Source organism: Carassius auratus, linkage group LG48F (assembly GCF_003368295.1).
Source record: "Carassius auratus strain Wakin linkage group LG48F, ASM336829v1, whole genome shotgun sequence".
In the NCBI taxonomy this organism is placed as follows: Eukaryota; Metazoa; Chordata; class Actinopteri; order Cypriniformes; family Cyprinidae; genus Carassius; species Carassius auratus.
In genome coordinates, this window is record NC_039300.1 from 2,134,641 (window position 1) to 2,155,763 (window position 21,123).

Consider the following 21,123-nt stretch of genomic DNA (forward strand, 5'->3'; position numbering starts at 1 on the left):
GTCCAACAGTCTTTAATGCTTTAATCACATGGGAAAATCCACAACAGGAACACGGGAAACACACAACATCCAATAAGTAAACCCAACAAAAACAAACTGAACAGAGCTTTTCAACTCAGGGCAATCAGGGGAACACAGGTGCATGGAATGAGTCAATTAACTGGTACACGGAACACATGGGGAGGGAAAACACAACAAAACCAGTCCGGGGCATGACACTATCTGTATCTGATTTAATAACTGTTAACATAACTGATACAAATATACTGTTATTTTCACCCTTCCAAACAAGAAGCAACAGTGACACATTTAACTGTTTAATGTTGATAACCTAAGCTTGGCATATTGCATGTCTTGCAAGTAAATGTAATGTCCACCTATAGCTGACTTAAAGAAAAGAAAAGAACACATGTATCTATTATTATTTTTATTATTATTATTACCTGATCAGGAGAAGATACCTGCTCAAGGGCTTTTATGTTTATATTTACTTTTAGACAAAGCAACCAGCATTGCATTTAAAATATGGTATTTTAAAGTCATGTTCATTACCTGAGGTGGAACCCATGATTCAGGCATTGCTAGCACCTTACTTTACTGATTGACCTGATTTACAAGGTCGGAGAGAGCAAGCCAGCATCAAATTAATACAAAAGATGACCCAGAATGATCATCCACTTCCTGCTGATGATGGTTTTCAGCTTACAGTAACCAATTATTAAGTGTTTATTTTATGTATTATGTGGTTCATGGACATTTGCCATCCCAGTTTTTTCTGTTCCTGTAGCTCATCCGATACAGGTCCCTACTAACTTTCCATTATTTACTTCATGGATTAGATTTTTAAGAAATACGTCTTGATGAAGTATCTCAAATATACAGTAATCCACTGTGAAACAACCTTTCCTTGACAGAGTCTTGGTTCCTCCCAGTGTCGTCTTCCTAAGAAAACATCTGTCTATAAAGCTGCTTTGGGACGATGTGCATTGTGAAAAGTGCAAATGTTGTGCAATAATTTCTAATTAGGTGCTTTACACTAATATGAAGCTTTCCAAATGAACTGTTAAAAAATACAACTGAAAGCATATCAAGTATTTTGCTAAAAGAAGAAACTAATTTAAACTTCTCAATGTGACGATTTCATACACACACAAAAAAAATGGGGCACACATTTTGCAAGTTTTTTTCTCAACGAACATGTTTTCTCGTTCAAAAACTAAAATTGCAATATTGACATTAGCACAAAAACTTCAAATCAGGTTTTTGACATTGTTTTGATCATGTTCATCATCATTAACTTTATGCATATATAAATGAACATTATGTTATGGATGAGGAGGCACTACACCAGCAAGGAGGTCGATCTACATCAACTAACTATGAACACACACACACACACACACACACATCCTCTACACTGCAAGAGAAACATTCACAACATAAACCTTCATCCCTTCATTTGCATAAAGTACAAATAAACATTAAAAATAGCATTTACATTACACGCTCTTTACTCTCTCAACTTAGGTGTTTGTTTCTACTCAACACAGTTGTACAGTTACGGTAGAATATAATCTTAATAAATTACATCATCATATACAAATATGACGGCGTGGACCCACACGCATTTATACAGGTATGGTACATAGTGATTTCATCGCAGTCAAAACCAAATTAATACAATATGGTACCTATAGAGCATTACAGTGTTATTTTTTCAAAGCGTTGATCTGTAGTTACCCAACATTTACAATAACACTATTATTTTCTATACATAAACAACTCATACACACTGATTATAATGAAGAGGATACTCCCCAATACCACAAGCCCGATATGTGTACCCTTCGTACTTCTTTTTGTGTACATTTTACAGAATATTTTAACAATCCGAGGTCTTTTTTTTTCTCGCTTTTCTTTTTTTCTAGACTGAACAGTTTTAGACAAATCACAAAGGTGCTGGGGGATCTTTCCTCTGAATGTATTATTCATTTTTCACTCCCATACTAAACTCCATGAGCGATGCACATCCATATATTCACAGTTTCTTTTGAGTGATGCCACCTGGAAACAAACTTGAATAACAGGCACGTGAGAAGCACGGCTTGTATTATCAGAATCATAGCTTACCATCATATCAGACTTCAGCAGTGAGAGGAATAAAAACAAAGGGCTCCCAAAAAGTATTTGGACACTTGAGTCCCACTTAAATAAAAATCCTGCACACGGTTTTAACCATCTAGCCGACAAACCTATAACTACTTTTTGTGAAATGTATGCTTGAAAAGTGTGCTTGTGCTAGGATTGATACATATTTTAATATAAAAATGGAAACTGTCATCATTTACTCTCCATCAAGTTGTTCCAAACATAAGATACTTTGAAGGATGTGTGTAACCAAACAGTTGACTATGATGCCTATGGAAGTCAGTAGCTACTGTTAATTGTTTGGTTATACATGTCCTTCAAAATGTGCTCTTTTTTGCATTCAACAGAAGAAAGAAACAAAGGGTTTGCAATAACTTGAGGGAGAGTAAATGAATGGGTGAACTATCCCTTAAAGTGTCCAAATACTTTTTGGCTCACTGATCAGTATGTTGCCTGCAAATCATAGTTTGGCACCATGTTTCAGCTTTTATTTTAGTTAGTATTTCAGAAAGATTTTTATACGCTCTTAGTTAACAGGCCATGAAACTACACAGAATCAGTTGTGAATATAGATAACAGTAGCTTCTGAGCTCGATGCGTGTGGATGTACAGGTGTGAAATTCACTGATGGATTTAGCCCAAATAAAGCACAGGAAACATTCATGTCCATCTGAAGAACCTTATTTGGTATCAAGAGGTGACCATGAACAGATGCCAAATATAGATAATGCTTGTACAAGACCTTCTTTAACATGATTTTGAGAACAAGAGATGACAATGATCAACCAGTTAGACATTTTGGGCTATGTTCAGAACATCATGCTTGCTTATCATATGCATACTGGGTAAAGTACACAAAGTTCATAAATGCACGGAATACCTGGATGATTTCGTTTATTTACAACATAGCACGGACCCCGTTATGCAATGTGCAGCTTGATGAATGAAAACCACAGCTTTGAATAATTCAATTGAAGTGTCTGATTGTATTATGTCATGATACCTGGATGCCACTTGCATGCAATAATAGATCTTAGCCAGGTTAGACACCACGCTGAGTTTAACGAAGCTGTGAGGGATAGACGTACAGTCTTTACAGTGACACACACTGTATAAAGGTCCTAGATCATGTCATTTTGCCAAATCACAACTTTCAAAACACTTTGAAGTTTTGTCTACTGAATGTTTCTCGTAAACATGTTGTTAAACACCAAATCAATCCATTGAACACACTGTACTTTGAGTCCCTCACAGCCTCGGTTTAAATACACTACCCTGACGGAGGTCTATTGCATGATTCTGTTCACATGCTATCTTCAATAATAGTCTGCGGTGTCCATACTGCTGCTTAGGTAGTATTCTGTTCTGAACATAGCCTGAGACTGCCTTCACTTCCAGGTGAGAGGTTAACATGAGTCTGCTGCCCTCTGTGGTCACTGTGGGAACTGTATACAGTACAGATGGCCTGAGGAATCAACGGCTACATGCTCCATAGCACATGCTGCTATGCATAAAGACACAGACATCAAGAGAACGATACCTAATATAACAATCAGCGCAACGAGGCATAGACCGGTGGTGAGAGTAAGAGAAAAACCGAATAGCCCGTTGTGAGTCATTTTCTGTTTAACACGTGACACTGGACGAGTACCCCATAACTGCACACTGACTCCATTTGATGAACTTTGAACTCAAATACAGCAGCGTGGCCACATGGATATCTGTTCAGCTGGATATTATGCTAATGTCAGTAATAGAATTTCAAATAACATTTAATCTGCACATATAATGTGTGTAGCCTGTACTTGCATAACTGACGGGTCATTTATTTGTTCGTTTGTATGTATGTATATACTTTTTAAATATTTGCAAATAGATATTAGTAGTGAGCAAGCTCTTCCTCTCCTCCCAGATACGATCAATATATACAGTGTGGTTTTCTTTACTAAGATTTTTGGATTTTAAACAAGACTGCATTGCACATCTTCAGGGAAAGTCGTTCACGTTAAGTCTTTGGCATTTTCTGCCGTGTCGATCGATCGGACAATCAGAGCTGCCTTCAAACGTGTGTTGTCCTCCAGTCGGGTGATCAGATTTCCTCAACGTAGTTGGCCGGGTATAAGCCTGTCTGGCCACTGTCCAGACGCCCCCTGCACCAGCCCTGGTCATCTTCCTCTTCGATCTTTGTTAACTCATCACCTGTGGGTGAGACAGAGTCTAACTGACACACAGTACCCACCGTATAGTCAAAACATCATCGTGTGTGGATGTCATCATTCATCATTTACATGAACCCTAGAAGTTATTTAGAAAAATGTTAGTGTCCGAACAGTTGATAGGAGTAAATGATGCCCATCAACTGTTCGGATACTGACATTTTCCAAAATATCTTCTTTTGTGTTCAGCAGAAGAGAGAAACTCATACCGGTTTGGAACAAGTGGAGGGTGAGTGAATTGTGAAACAGTTTAATGATATAGTGATGATCTTCCATCATTTATTCTGCTTTGCTGTCCTTCACCTGCTTTGAAGCTTAGCTCATCCTGCTCCTGGCCTTCGTAGTCGTAGAGGGCTCGCACCCGCACTCCTCCTCTGCTGCTGGAGTCTTCCTCGAAAGAGTTCGCTCCGCCGTTGGTCTCGTTCCCCGAGTACCCCGCGGGCTGCTCGTCATCTGACCATTCAGTGGAGTACGCCTGGTTCTTCTCATAGCTGCTCACACTAGTCAAACACAGGGCACACGTGCTGTTAGCAGGAACAACCCGTTCCACCTTAGTTTGTGCACTCGTAAAGCTATAAATTAAAGTTTTACAGCCAACAGAACTTTTGAAGTTTGGCCATTTGGATAACCATGTGCATCATGTCTCAATCAATCAATCAATCAGTGCTCTGGGGCTGAATTATAATGAATGGTCACAATACATGATGTTTTTACTTGAGATTTAAATTTGCACAATACTGTGAACACTACGATCATTTTTAAGTGCTTTTACTTTGTCCATTTAGATTAAGCGTCCAGTGTAACCCCTGCCAAAGTACATAAAAAACAGCTATTTAATTACCACAGGGCATGCATAAAATATCTGGCAAAATTACAAATAAAATTAAATGTTTTAAATATCATGATTTATAATGCATCCGTTCAGTCAAATTAAAAGTCCTGAAAATCATGTTGATAATTTGCTATAAGGTGTTCATCATAGTTTTAAGACAGGGCTGTTATTACTGAAATAAAAGAGATATCAAATTATATATATATATATATATATATATATATATATATATATATATATATATATATATATATATATATATATATATATATATATATATATATATAAATTTCGTTATTGGCTGCTGAGTCTGAAACCGCCAAATCCATTTCAATCTGCAGCAGGTTTCCACGTAAATATATTTGAATAAGACCACCTCAAAACCATATATGGAGTCCAAGGCAGCAACTGACACCTATGCCCCACAGAGGAGAGGGGCGGGGTCAGCAGAGCTCATTAACATTTAAAGAGACATGCACAAAAATGGCTCACTATGAACAGAGCTGTTTTTGACAAGATAAATCTGTTGTTTTACACGACCATTGAGCAATTTTAACCAAAGTATGTTACAGACAGACATTTCATGACGACCTTAGAGAATCACACCAACTTGTGGAGAATGGCCATCCAATGTCCCTTTTAAGCCTTCTCAGAACCATTATATAAATACTGAGATTGAATATTGGGCAATGACTAAAAATATAGTTTTATATTTATATAACTCTGCACAATGATACCTACAACCTTTTATTCTTAGGTTGTTTTTATTCCTATAGTCAACTCAACTCAGGAACCCTGTACAGGCAGAATGTTTCTTTTTTGTAGTTTTTTTTTTTTTTTTTTTTTTTTCAGAATAGAGTTCTCTGTTGAACTCCACAGAATCCTTTTATTTAAAGCGTGAAGATGACAGCAATCTTCCTCTAAAAAGAGAAAAGGTCACTGTAGATAAAGGAGAGTGCGCTGGGAAGGCAGGGATGATGTCTGACCTGCCGCGGTCTCCTGGTTGACCTGCATGCTCTGTGTTCGGAGTAGCAGGAGCGACTCCATCTGGCTTCTTCTTTTCTCTCTTGGCAACAGCATTGGTGGCTTCTGGGTTATATTCCTGAGAGGAGCACATTCAGAAAAGAAAATCAGTATTTCACTATAAACACCAACTGAACATTCCCTTTTTTTTTCAGGAAAAAAATAAGTTCATTTAACATGCCAGTGTACACACTAAAGAAGAGAATATGATAGTTTTAGTTAATTGATCGATTAATCTGTGTTGCTAGTTTTGGAACATGTTTTGGTAGCACTTAATTTTACAGTCCTGTTCCTCATGTACATACTATGTACTTATTATAGTAATTACAATAACTATGTAATAACTAGGTACTAACCCTGAACCTACCCCTAAACCTAACCCTAGCCCATGTAGTTACCTTGTATTACCAAAACTTTCTTAGATAAATACACTGTAAGTACACTATAAGTACATGTAAGTAAACGCACTGTAAAATAAAGTGCAACCCATTTTTTTATATAATTTAACATAGTTTAAAAAAATGGTTTAAGAAAATCAACTTCTAGATGGCAGAAATCATGCAATTAACCCTTTGATTAAAGCCGTACTGGGATTTAAAATATTGTGACTACTTTGACATGCAGCAATTAACCCTTGGTTCCTGTATCTTTTAAATAAACCCAGAAACCTTAAAAAGCCACAAGACGGATAAAGCCTTTTTTTTTTTTTTTGTTCATTAAAGTTTGTGTACCTCAAACTGGGGCCAGTTCATATGCATGCCAGGACCGTGATTATTACTGAACCACTTGAGATCCTCTTGTGTGTTGGCGGCCAGAATGGTGCGTTCAAACTCACGGTACACGGACGAATAGCTAGAACATGAAACAAAACACACAAACTCATGAGTGGGCTCTGACAAGTACACCTAAACTAGACTAAACATAAACTAGACAACTGTATTGCTCTCACTCCAGTGAGCTGCTGATCACTGCGCAAGAAACATGAGCCACTGGGTTCATTCAAAGTAACTGACATTAAATAGACAGCTTTTACGTTCATGAACACACCATGTCAGTGTATAATGACTTATATTACATCACCAAATCACTACTGTGTGCTTCAAGAGACTATATTATTACCTAAAATTAAAAAATACACAATTGACAGACTTTAAAAGAACAATGCTGTTAATTGAATGTGAGCAGCTCAGATCATTTGATCACAAATGAGATCTGGATTTCGTTTTGGTCTCAAACTATTCTCTTTGTGATTCTGGGGTTCACACTGACTTTTGGTTCTCGGTGAGGTTTAGGTGACGTTTGATGTCCAGGAGGACCTCTTTGAGGAAGGTGAGGCGCTTGACCTCGTGCTGCTGGCATTGGTCAAACACCAGCTCCATGGACTCCATGTACTGAGGTGTGCACTTCGACAACTCATCCAGAGACTTCTCGTACTTCTCCTTCGCCTGCAGCACACACACAAACACACAGCATGGGACACAGTCAACATTAAAAAAGAACACGAAGCTAAGTTGAGCAAAGGTACCAATGCAAGAGCATTTAGAGCAAATACTTGAATGTGTTTCATCATAGTTTCGCGCACCTTCTGCACGTCCTGTTTGCATTTCTCAGTCTTCTCGTGGAGCTTCTTCTGCTGGTCGGGAGTCGCGGACGCATCTGCCTCACGCGCTGCAGCCAGTTTCTCCTCTTTACATGCCATGTGATAGGTCTTCTTCGCCGTCTCCATCTGCAGCCAGACATGCAACACTTTAACTAAGCACAATGCTGCAAATGAACGGATGAAGCTTAGAGAAGGGTTAGTTTAACTGACTGTTATAACAGAGTCAGGCTCAGTTCTCAGGACGCTACAATGCTCTCAAGAGTTGTTCCAAACCAGCTTGCATCCTTCCAGGCTTTACATACTTTAAAGTATCATAAAAGTAGACTATGTAAACATAATGTAAGCCTAATACATCAGCTGAATATTAAATATGCATTTAAATTACTGATATGCATCATTTACATGTATATTACTGGAATCATCCCATGAAGGTACAGAATTAACGTATTATTTGTACCTCTTTGAGTTTCTTGGCCCAGGGTTTCTGGGCTTTCTTGAAGCCCTCCTCTGCCTCTTTGGTTTCCTTGAAGCCACCGATTATCTGTCTGTGGTAGGAGTCTTTCTGCCAGTTCTTCACCTTCTCCACGTCCTCGTTCATCAGACCGTTCTTCACCTCCTGATGAAGTTCACTCACCTTATCGGCCTCTGTCATCATGGCTAACCAGGCCCGCTCCACAGAGCCGTACTGAGGCCCTGGCCACACACACACACACACACACACAATCAGGAATGCATATAATAATATACTGAGATTGCTACTTTATTTGCATGCTTTACATCACAGGTGGCTTTTTCCAGAAACAGTTCTGAAAATGTAAATAACTGCTTGAAAAACTCTTGAGGATGAAGAAAGAAGCGGTAGATTTGGGACCTTTCTCGATCAGTTGCCTCCACCTTTTGGACCATTCGGTGAGCTGCTGGCTGTAGGACTTTTCGATCTTGGCACGCTCCTGAAGACAGCTCATCAGATCATTGCAGAGTCGATGACCGTCGTCAGTTCTCTTCACAGCGCGCTTATAATTTCCCACCTAAGAAATCATATTACACAGACCTTGATACACAATTCTGCTCAAACGTTTACATAACCCATGTACAATCAGCAAGATGATATTCTGGAAATTTGCTTTTAGTACTGCTCTGATGAAACAGATATGCTTACCATTTAACACTTTGGGGTCGCTAAGATATTTTGAATGTTTTTAAAAGAAGTCTCTTCTGCTCACCAAGACTGCATTTACTTATTTGATGAAAAATATAGTAAATGGTAATATTGTGAAATATTATTACAACTGAATATACACAAACACATAACATGATAATATGTGAATCTTTCTGTGAAATCCAGGCTAGTCTCAAAATCTAAATCTTTGATTTCAACCATTAATGTCACTATGATTTCAATCGTTGACATGGTCTTAGTCAGTAATAAAGATATCAATGTTACTTTTTCACAGAAAGTTCTTTACCTTATGAACAATAAATCAACAAAAAATGACACTAGCTGGGTTTTCACAGACAGGGTCACATATAATCATGGCCTTTTCCCCCAAAATGTTTGGAGTTACTCATATAGGAACACTATACAGTGCACCATTGCCCTGGTGCCTGCAGGTGGCCTCAGAAAGGAAAGAGAGCGGGTGATAAGAGGGGGATGGGATTCATTCATTCTGGTGCATGTGAAGTTACGCAATGACTGCCACAGCTCTGTGTCCGAGCACTCCTCCAGCTCTAATCCTGGATGATGTGTCCTCACTGCAGTTATGTCAACAGGACCTTATAAACAATACAGGTTATCTGAATACTTAAAATGATTGAATATTGTCAAATGCTGAAAAATACTGACATAAAGCTCTATAGGGCAGTATATGGTGCAGGGGTCTCCAACACATCACTGGAAAGCTACCAGAAGCTCATGGCCTGACTGGAGGGCGCTCTCCAAGACATAATTTTCATCTAATCAGAGTGAGCAAATATAGACGGGTGTCCCACCCATCCAATGCAAATCATATATCTGTGCTGACTTGAGGTTATTTTAATTATCCCATTTCGCATTTTAATCATCATTAAATCTGTGTTTGATCATAAGGACTGGAAAAACTCACGGTAAATACTGAACTGCTCAGCCTTAAGCAAAGTTAGAAAGAGTCTCACGCAGAGTAGGTTTCGTTTTGTTTTCGTTTTGGCTGCATTAAGGCAGACTGCTGAGAGAAATGCATGATTGAATGAATTGTATGAATCCATTGGGGGAAACCGCTTATATTCAGAAAAGTTTTGATGGCATTTTCTTTTCATATTCGCAAGTGAAATGCATAATAAAGCAGTGTTTATAAGTGCAGCACTGCTTTGTTTACAGCGGTTACCAGGAAACAGTTTTATTTCGGCTGTTCCATATGCGCCACCTGCTGTCAGACAGTGGACTTACATTTTCATTCAGCACTTTCTGCAGTTTGTGTTCAGACCAAAGCAACACTAGGCCAAAGGTTTGTTGTAAATATTAAAGGGGGGGGGGGGGTGAAATGCTATCTCATGCATACTGAGTTTTTTACACTGTTAAAGAGTTGGATTCCCATGCTAAACATGGACAAAGTTTCAAGAATTAAGTTGTACGTTTGAAGGAGTATTTCTGTTCCAAAAATACTCCTTCCGGTTTGTCACAAGTTTCGGAAAGTTTTTTTTCGAGTATGGCTCTGTGTGACGTTAGATGGAGCGTAATTTCCTTATATGGGTCCTAAGGGCACTTCTGCCGGAAGAGCGCGCGCTCCCGTATAGCAGAGCAGAGAGAGGCTGTGCACAGACAATCACTGATCAGAGCAAGAGCGTCGCGAAATGTCACAAAAGAAGTGTGTTTTTGGTTGCCAGGGCAAGACAACCCTGCACAGATTACCAAAAGAGAAACAGCATTAAGGAACCAGTGGATGGAGTTTATTTTTACAGAGCATCAACGGAGTTGTGCAAGTGTTCGTGTTTGTTCCCTGCATTTCGAAGATGCTTGTTTTACAAACAAGGCCCAGTTTGACGACGGATTTGCGTATCGTTTATTTCTTAAGGATGATGCAATCCCAACGAAAAAGGGTCACGATCGTGTGTTGGAACCGCAGGCGGTGAGTAAAACTGCTTCAAATATCTCTGCCTTCTTGTTAGTGCGTCTGCCTCCCATCGGAGACCCGGGTTCGAGCCCCCGCTTGGAGCGAGTCGTTGCTGCTGCTGCTCTCGTTCAGTTTCAGCCTCTGGATCTGATTCTGGATCATAAATAAACGCTGAATCTGACTGTTAGCCATGGTTTGTTTTGGTTGGTTTTTTCCTCACGGTAATGTCACAGCTTCCAAACGCTCTCAACGCAAAAGCCTACTGGCGCTCGTGATTCTTTAGCTCCGCCCACACGCCACGCCTCCAGTCGGTCGTGTTTTTCCGGGAAAAATCGGTACATACTATTTTTCTCTTATGAATATAATAAAAATAAAGACTTTTTGGAGTTATGAAGGATGCAGTACTACTCTATAGGTACTCAAGATTAACAGGATATTGAGTGAAAACGAGCATTTCACCCCCCCTTTAACCAGTCGATGGTAAATAAAAAAAAAAATGTTTATGTTATGTTTTTAACATAAAACTTGTTTTCATTATTTTCATGAAAAACAATTCTTTGTGTTTGAGTCAGTTCTTTTTTAACTTATCAAATTAAGTTACGAATTACCTTCATATTCTGGTTACCTATACAAAGTTGTGTTAAGCTGTATCAACTAAAAAATAATGAACTACTTTTTGTGAACATTTTAAGGCAATTAGTTTCAGTTGTTTTCTAAGTATACTCAACTTATTACATTTTACAGTGTAATATTCCATTCTGAACAGCCTTTAGATTAAAGTCCTTCTTCTAGTCAGGTTATATCTCATGTTCAGTTACACTGACCTTCACACAAGCTCTGATGAGTCATATAAGCCTGTAAATAAAAACCCATATAAGTCAGACGTGAATCTGGCACTTCCAATGCTTTCAGACTATAGTCAGGATGCAGGTGCTGCTCTGGAACTCAATAGACCTTGTGCTGGAGAATCTACTTAAAACTGCTCAAAAACACACTAAAATCTTGGTCTACATCGCTAACTGAGCACTGATTGAATATGCCATTACTTTGACCTAATACTGACATGATGTTAAGATTGTAGTGCTGCCAGAGCCTCATAAAGGGTGATGTGAAGAGCTCTGGCAACATCACAGGAGCCGACAGTGTCATCTAAATAGAGCTCATTGAGAGCTTTCTGGCAGATTGAGATACTGTGAACACAGCATCCTCCTGTTTTCCAACCAGAGCTGGCTAAAAAACAACACAACTATTGATGACCGGCTGAATAACTTAGCAATGCAACATTTAAAGGAAGGAAATGGTGGTCTTTGTACCTCCCAAAAGCTGTCCATGGCCTCATCAGCAACAGCGGATTCATCGTAAGAGCCAGACATGGTGCTGGGTGATGTGAGGCAATACTGTGCACGTCTGCAGAAAAGCGGACTTCCTCAAGCACTAAAGAGAAAGAGACAGAGACAAATTAATGTATGAATGCAATTGCACTTGAGAATGAAATATCAAAACTGGCAAATTCATTTGAAAAAAAGCATAAGCTCAATTTTCACAAAACATCTGTCTGAAATTATAAAATACTAGGTGGTCATATTCAAAATAAAGAAGCCAAATATTAGAATATATTATGCTAGTATGCAATATATTGGTTAGCAGCAGAATGAACAACGCAGTGCTAACAACACAATGTTATCAGTGATGATGCTCAGTCATAGTTCAAGATGAAGAACACTTCATGAGCCTCAACATTGTTTATCAGAGTCTATTGAAAAAATCATACAAGGACTTTTAGAAATCAGACAGTCAAGAGGTAAAATGAAGTAGAGACGGTTTCTTTGACATTTATGCATTTGCTTGTGAAAAGGAAGTGTGCTTAGTTATAATGAATGTGCACTTGTAGTTTCCTTTAAATGTAGAAAGTATTTAAAAAATGTTTTGCATATATAATATTAATGAGATAAATGATTGCTTAAGTGTATTTCAAGAGACATTTTCATGATTGTTTCTTAAATATTCAAAATATGTTTTTACATTTAAAAAGAGCACTTATAATAATGCCAAATTAATCTTTTGCCATGTTTTAAAGCAGTTATTTTACATTAAAAACACTTATTTTAATGTCTTGACTGACATACTAAAGTGCATGTAAAGTTATTTTAACAGTAATGTTTTCCCCAATATTACTTTTAGAGGTCATATATTTCAAATGTACTAAATTGTACACTTTAACCTTAAAAAAGACTATAGAAATCATGAATATTGTAGATTAATACAATACAATAATCATGAAGTTGCAAATGAAGATGAAACAAGCACTTTTTATTTCAACTAATTGCATTTCGTATAAATTTAAACGAATACATTTTCATTTTGGAAACCATTTGCAACATTCATATTGCAAATAATATGCAACTAAATATTCAAAAAAACATTACATTCAGTTCATAGTCAAGACAATATTCTACATGCAAAGTTAATTATTTCCATACTAAATACTTTTTAAAAGTTTACTTCCTGCTACTTCATTAACACATTTACCACAAATTCTTTATCAGCGGGAAAAAAAAAGTTGTGTATACTGTGAAAAAGATTTACATCAATAAACCAGAACCTGTGTGACCTGCTCTACTAGCCATGGGCTTCACAAAGCTAGAAGTATAGCTGAGACAAATATAAATAGATTGATATCACAGTAAACCTGGACCCCTGAGCAATGGGAAAGTGAACATGTTTAATGAGTCTTTAACCCAGTTTCTAAAAACCCAAATTCCTTAAGCCCACGATGTCTGATGACACATACTGAGCACAACAGAGGACCCATAATGACACAGACAGCCATCTGGCAAGAGTCTTCAGGTTTCATCGTGGCTTTATAATAGCCAAGTAATATGAAGCATTTAACATAAAAAAGCATTAATGATGTCTGCCCTACAAAAAAGACTTGAATCACTGAACAGTAATTCATTACCAGAAAGGTTAAGAAAAATACATAATTGAACATAAATGGATGGTTTATTGAGAATTTCTATATTAATTTCTTAAAAAGGTATTTTCTTCATGAACAACAGCAACTGTACACTAAACAAAACTTATTAGACTATGAACCGTTTACACTGAATCAGTTCTTACATTTTAAACTTTATTTTGCTCAGCCCACTGTTAGATTACCTAGTTATTTTGCATCAACATACAGTCTTACTGATTGAATTAGAATTGCCCATGAATCATGTCATTAAAACCCATAATTTTGATGAAACCCCATGTTACACCGCAGACATGAACAGTTTGTGTAGTTGGTATGACCCACTGTTGTATGGCTGGTAGCCAACGTTGGTTAACGAGTTAACCCTTTCAAAAGCCATTGACATGTGCAGAGCTAAAGAAGGCACGAGGGCACAATATACAGCTATGGCAGCACCATCAGAAACACAATTTGTGCATGCCCTCACAAAAAATGGTCAGCAGCCTAAATGGAGAACAAATAAACCGGCAGTGCACAAACAAATGACAGCGCCAACTAGAGCACATTAAAAAAATTGTGGCAAATGCGGATGCATTCACATGCCAACGCAGTGCCCTGCCTATAATGGAGTATGTAAAAAATGTGGCAAAGAGAACCACTTTGCACTAGTGTGCAAATCTAAAGCCAAAATGGACGCGATTGACATAGATACTGAGATGGAATAGGCGCATCTGGAATAGACGCACTGTTTGTGGTTTGGTAGTATACTCAAACACATCAGATACTGGCTGGTACACAAAACTGAGTATAGCAGGCACAGTTGTCGATTTCAAGCTCGACGCGGGCGCCGAAGCAAATGTCATTCCAAAGAAAATCATTGATCAGCTTCAGGTTCCTGTGAACATCCAAAAGACAAACACAGTGCTTGTGTCGTATGGAGCCACCCGCATCAAACCAGAAGGTGTTGTTTAACTACATGTGCATGCTAACAATAAAACAACTGACATGATGTTCTTTGTGACTACAGCATCAGATATAGCCCTACTGGGGAGACAGGCATGTGTGCAGTTGGACCTCATAAGAAAAGTAGACGCTCTCGCCCCGTCATCACCTGCCACAAAAACTGAGCTTCTCAGCCGCTGTGCATCAGTGTTTCAAGGTTTGGGCCAGTTTCCAGGATTGCACCATATTCACACTGACCTGTCCATTCCTCCGGTAACACACGGCTGCAGGAAGATACCATATGCAGTCCATGACAGACTTAAAGAGACACTAGATGACTTGGAGAAAAGGGGTTTAATAAGCAAAGTGTCTAAACCTACTGCATGGATTAGCAGTCTCTGCATTACAGAAAAAAGAACGGCACACTGAGAGTCTGCCTGGACCCCAGAGACCTTAACAAGGCCATACTCTGCCACCACTACAATACTCCCACTCTGGAGGACATATGGAGTAAGCTAGCCGGCAAAACGTTGTTCACCATCCTGGATGAGAAGGACGGCTAATGGCAGATTCAACTAGATGAGGAGTCAGCAGATCTCTGTGCTTTCAACACGCCGTGGGGCATGTACCGTTTTCATCACATGCCTTTTGGCATAAAGTCAGCGAGCTAGGTATTTCAGCGCTTGAACTCAGAAAGCTTTGGGGACATTTAAGGTGTTTTCATGGTGGCTGATGACATGTTCATAGCGGCATTCACCAAAGCAGAGCATGATGTCATCCTAGAGAAAGTGATGAACAGAGCGTTGAGTCTAAATGTGAGATTCAACTAAGACAAGTTGCAGTATATGGTCAATGAGGTGACTTACCTAGGCCACTTAATCACCCCTGATGGAGTGAAGCCTGATGAGGCCAAGGTCTTGATTTTCAAAGGTGCAATCTCAAAGGTGCAGTTTTCCCCTCCCACTGACAGAAATTCCCTTCAACGTCTGCTAGGTATGACACGCTACCTGTCGCAATTCATTCCCAATGAAGCCACCCTCACTGCACCACTCAGGCTGTTGCTAAGGAAAGACATAGACTGGCAATGGCATCCTGAACAGCAGTTAGCACTTGAAAAACTCAGAACAGCCATAGCAACTGTACCTGTCCTTGGACATTTCAACCCAAAGGAGCCAATAGAAGTGCAGGCACATGCCTCAAAAGACGGCTTGGGGGCCGCTCTAATGCAGCAACAGCAACCAATTGCATATGCTTCGAGAGAGCTATCTGCCGCTGAAAAGAACTATGCCCAGATAGAAAAAGAGCTACTGGCCATAGTCTTCACTCTGAGAAAGTTCCACCAGCATGTTTACGGTGTACCCATTAGAGCTCAGTCGGATCACAAACCACTTGAGGTGATATTCTCCAAACCCATAGGCGCAGCACCAGCATGCCTTCAAAGAATGCTGCTCCAGCTACAAAGGTATGACATCCACATTGTTTACAACCAGATGCATATCGCTGACACGATGTCCAGAGCATACATCTGGTCTGATGCAATGGAGAGTCTAGACCTGAGTGAAGAGAAAGTCATCTATGCACTGAATGGAGAATCACCTTGTGGTAACATCATGCATATGATCCAACAAGCCACACAGTCAGATCCTGAGCTTCAACTGAAACAGCAGCTAAGGATGGCCGGACAGAAAGAAAAATGTCCCACTGGCTGCTCAAGCTTACTGGCCAGTCAGACACACTATTAGCATAGAAGATGAGCTACTCATGAAAGATGATCGCATCATCGTACCTCATGCACTGCAACCAGAAGTGCTTAAACGACTTCATGCTGCACATCAGGGGGGTATACAGCGGTCTCTAGCACACGCCAGACCATGCTTCTACTGGCCAGGACTCACTGAAGCCGTACATCAGATGGTGGAAGCCTGTAGTTTCTGTCAAGAGAGTCGTCCTGAAAATCAAAAGGAGCCACTTATCTCACATCCATTTCCAACGGGACCCTGGCAGAAAATAGGTGCTGACATTTTTGACTTACAGGGACGTTCATTTCTTCTGATTGTGGACTATTTCTCTAAATATCCAGAAGTCCTAAAGTTGTCAGACAAAACATCAGCCTCACTGATAGCACATTGTTTTTAAATTGTTTGCAAGACATGGTGTGCCTGAGACCCTGATTGCAGATCATGTACCATTTGCCAATGCTGAAATGGCTCGATTTGCTCTTGACTGGGGTTTCAACATCACACACTCCAGCCCAAATTTCCCTCAGTCCAATGGCATGGCAGAGAGAGCCGTAAAGACTGTCAAATCGAGGCTGAAAACTGCTCAGTCTGGTATGAGCCTCACCTAGCTTTATTGACTCTGCGCAACACTCCTGTCACCGGTCTCAAATACTCCCTAGCCAGTTCTTTTGTCCACTTTACCGGCCAGCAGAGCTGTTCTGAAACCTTCTTTAGCGTGACAACTCCTGTGTGTACTTGTTTTAATGCCAATTAAGGCTTTACAGAGACTACAACATTAGCCATAAACCATGTTGCCATTAGCTACAGTATCGCATCAGACAGTGCACTATAGATCTCCTGGGGAACAGTTCCACTCATTCTCTACTATAGGAGAGGAAGAATTGTATAAATTCAAATCATCTAAACCAACAACATGTATGTTAGACCCTATACCATCTAAGTCATAGATCCTCTTCTGACTATTATTAATTCCTCATTGTCATTAGGATAGGATCCAGGTGGATGCTGCACACTGGTGGTGGATGAGGAGATACCCCCTGACTATGTAAAGCGCTCTGAGTGTCTAGAAAAGCGCTATATAAATGTAAAGAATTATTATATGTCCCCAAAACCATCAAACTCATCAAAAAAAACACAAATTGACCCCAAAGAACTAGTTAATTAAAGATTGATCTCGATTCTTCCTTTTCTGTCCAAGATACTAGAAAAGGCAGTATCCTAACAATTATATTCCTTCTTAGAGAAAAATGGTATCTGTGAGGATTTGTACTTATCTTACCACCATCAGTTTGTAGCAGTGAATGAATAAGTATCATATCTATCATAAGTGCAGTACGGAGTACCTCAAGGCTCAGTACTAGGGCCATTACTTTTCACACTTTACATGTTACCCTTGGGAGATATCATCAGGAAGCATGGTGTTAGCTTTCACTGTTATGCTGATGACACTCACAGAAGCATAACAATTTTAAAAATTAATGGAATACATAGTCAATATAAAAACCTGGATGAGGAGTAATTTCTTACTGCTAAATTTTGTGTTAATTATAGGACCAAAAAACTCTGCATGTAATAACCTAGAATGCTGTCTAAGACTTGAAGGATGCTCTGTGAATTCTTTGTCATCAGTTAGGAACCTAGGTGTGCTATTTGATAGCAATCTTTCCCTTCAATGCCACATTTCTTTCACACAGGTTAATTCATGCGTTCATGACCTCAAGGCTAGATAATTGTAATGCTTTATTGGGTGGTTGTTCTGCACACTTATTAAACAAACTACAGCTAGTCCAAAATGCAGCAGCAAGAGTTCTTACTAGAACCAGGAATTATGACCATATTAGCCCGTTCCTGTCAACAATGCACTGACTCCCTATGAAACATCGTATAGATTTTAAAATATTGCTTATTACTTATAAAGCCCTGAATGGTTTAGCACCTCAGTATTTGAATGAGCTCTTGTTACATTATAGTCTTCCACATCCACTGCGTTCTCAAAACTGGCAATTTGATAATATCTAGAATTTTAAAATCAACAGCTGGCGGGAGATCCCTAATCCCCAGGAACACTTCCCATAACACACAATGTACTTTCTACATCGTTAGAAGAATGGCATCTACACTAATTTTAGTCTGTTTCTCTCTTATTTCCGAGGTCACCGTAGCCACCAGATCCAGTCTGTATCCAGATCAAAGGGTTACTGCAGTCACCCGGATCCAGTACGTATCCATACATGATGGTGGATCGGCACCTAGAAAGGACCTCTACTGCCCTGAAAGACAGCGGAGACCAGGACAACTAGAGCCCCAGATACAGATCCCCTGTAAAGACCTTGTCTCAGAGGAGCACCAGGACAAGACCACAGGAGACAGATGATTCTTCTGCACAATCTGACTTTGCTGCAGCCTGGAATTGAACTACTGGTTTCGTCTGGTCAGAGGAGAACTGACCCCCAACTGAGCTTGGTTTCTCCCAAGGTTTTTTCTACATTCTGTCACCGATGGAGTTTCGGTTCCTTGCCTTTGCTATCTCTGGTTTGTTTAGTTGGGGACACTTCATCTACAGCGATATCGTCAACTTGATTGCAAATGATTGCACAGATACTATTTAAATTGAACTGAGCTGGATGATGACATAAATTAATTCAATAATGAACTGCCTTTTTGCATTATTTGCACTATTTTCCTATTTAATGATGTTCAGTTGCTTTGTTACAATCTATATTGTTAAAATCGGTATATAAATAAAGGTGACTTGACTTGACTTCACTTGACTTAATATCAGGAATAGCACTGTGTTCAGTTGGGTTTCAGTAATTATATTAATATTTCATGATTTCAACAGCGAGTCCATATTCAGCTCTCACTCATTCAGATTATGAGGACCAAAGTGGAAGGACATTGTGTCTCCACTAGAGGTATCTTAAGAAGTAATTCCATAAGAGTAAATAATAAAGGTCAGTTTACACCAAGGATGATAACTATACGATAACTTAACTACAACTTAAAGTCTTAATCATTCTAATTCTTTGACAATAGTGAAGTCCACACCACAGCTATACTGCCAACAATACAGAGGAGCAATATTGATGGAAATGCTTCCACAGCTATCTCTTTTAGCACATCCTTAGCACATCCAAAAACTCAGAACAACTTGATGATGTTACAGAAATTATGGACTCATAATTTAGCATTTTATATACGGTTGCTCCTTTACGCTAAAGGAAGGCTAAGGAAAACAGTCTGGCACAGTGGTATAATGAGCACACTCGCACCCTAAAGAGAGCAGCCTAAAAGAGCTCCTAAATAAGGTGTTTAATGCTGTTCAGCTGCTCTGTTACAATCTATATTGCTAAAGCGCTATATAAAGAAAGGTGACTTGACTTGAAAAGGCTGTTACTGCAAAGCATGCGTTACCGCTGAATCTTCTGCTATATTATTGTGTGATTATGAGTTTTGGATCATCTAGCTATGTAAGTGCACCTAAAAAGGTAATTTATAGTGGTATACTGATATTGAGATTTTTCAAATAGCGTCAGACAGTTTCTCTGTGTGTAGATTACAGCTCTACTCACTCTCAACCACCTTCATGAGACACAAAGGAGGTTTTTACCACAGTACTGTAAGACTTCACACATATGCTGGACACTTTTAACTATAATTTACTGGTCACACTTTCATTTGGTGATCAATTCTTACCATTAACTATCTATTAACGGCACCCTTTGTCTCAATAAACAATTATCTGCTGCTTATTAACAGTTGGTAAGGCTGTTGTTAATGTAAATTTTTAATAACTAGCCCCAAAATAAATCTACTCCAAATGACAAAAAACCTTCCATGCACAAAGTATCCAGCTCTTTGTTTTGATAAATCAAGCTATGGACTTACCACCGGAGAACCCATTCACAGACAATGGTAGGATTTTTAAGAGTAAAATAATCCAGATATGATTACACAGGTCCGGTCGGTGATATTAGCAGTGTTTATTGTTTTAGTTCAGTACTTGTTTCTTATGCGGTCTTGGTTGTGGAGTGCGTCTGGAGCTCATGCAGAGGATAATCCTGCAGTGTTCCACTTGAATGGCTTAGACGGCATGAGACGAGGGGTAACGGGGAGGAGCGAGAGAACGAGAGAGAGAGACAGAGAGAAAGAAAGAGAGTTAGAGAGAACGAGAGAGAGACGCTTTCGACTCTATTTGGCTGGATTGTTAACTATAAAGATTGTTTCAAATTGGCATTGGTGGAAAACATTTGATGTTATCATCCATATAAACAGTAAATGTGCGGTCAAAAAAAGAACAGTACTGTGAGGAGTGGGCTCTGACGGTCGACCTTGATCAAACCAGGGTCAGATAGCAGTTCAGTTCTGGAGCACAGCAGCAGCTACACTTACACTGAGATCTCAGCATCAGGGGGCTTCAGTCTGACTGTGAAGACCCTGAATGAGAGGCACGGGGGGCATTTAATGCCATCAAACCACGGTTTTGCCAATTAAAACATGGATCAAATTAAATCACCAAGTGTAAACAGAGGTACTTCTAGCAATGCCTGCAGCGCTGACCTGGGCTTATACCCCTTACACGCT

General features: G+C 39.3%; 1 protein-coding gene across 2 annotated transcripts in view; it reads right to left on the minus strand.

The window, feature by feature from the left end:
- Positions 1 to 21,123, minus strand: part of LOC113068664 (protein kinase C and casein kinase substrate in neurons protein 1-like) — a 43,207-nt gene continuing 22,084 nt past the window's right edge. The window contains exons 1-10 of one of the 2 annotated variants that reach the window (XM_026241471.1): positions 20,428 to 20,617; positions 12,219 to 12,339; positions 8,691 to 8,847; positions 8,277 to 8,512; positions 7,802 to 7,945; positions 7,489 to 7,664; positions 6,951 to 7,071; positions 6,183 to 6,298; positions 4,668 to 4,864; positions 1 to 4,347 (exon numbers count right to left, since the gene is read on the minus strand). In XM_026241471.1, the coding sequence (XP_026097256.1) occupies positions 4,238 to 4,347; positions 4,668 to 4,864; positions 6,183 to 6,298; positions 6,951 to 7,071; positions 7,489 to 7,664; positions 7,802 to 7,945; positions 8,277 to 8,512; positions 8,691 to 8,847; positions 12,219 to 12,278 (1,317 nt within the window). In that variant the 5' untranslated portion in view covers positions 12,279 to 12,339; positions 20,428 to 20,617 and the 3' untranslated portion in view covers positions 1 to 4,237. Of the gene's footprint in view, positions 4,348 to 4,667; positions 4,865 to 6,182; positions 6,299 to 6,950; positions 7,072 to 7,488; positions 7,665 to 7,801; positions 7,946 to 8,276; positions 8,513 to 8,690; positions 8,848 to 12,218; positions 12,340 to 20,427; positions 20,618 to 21,123 lie in introns of those variants that run through there. The other variant, XM_026241470.1, reaches the window with a different exon arrangement.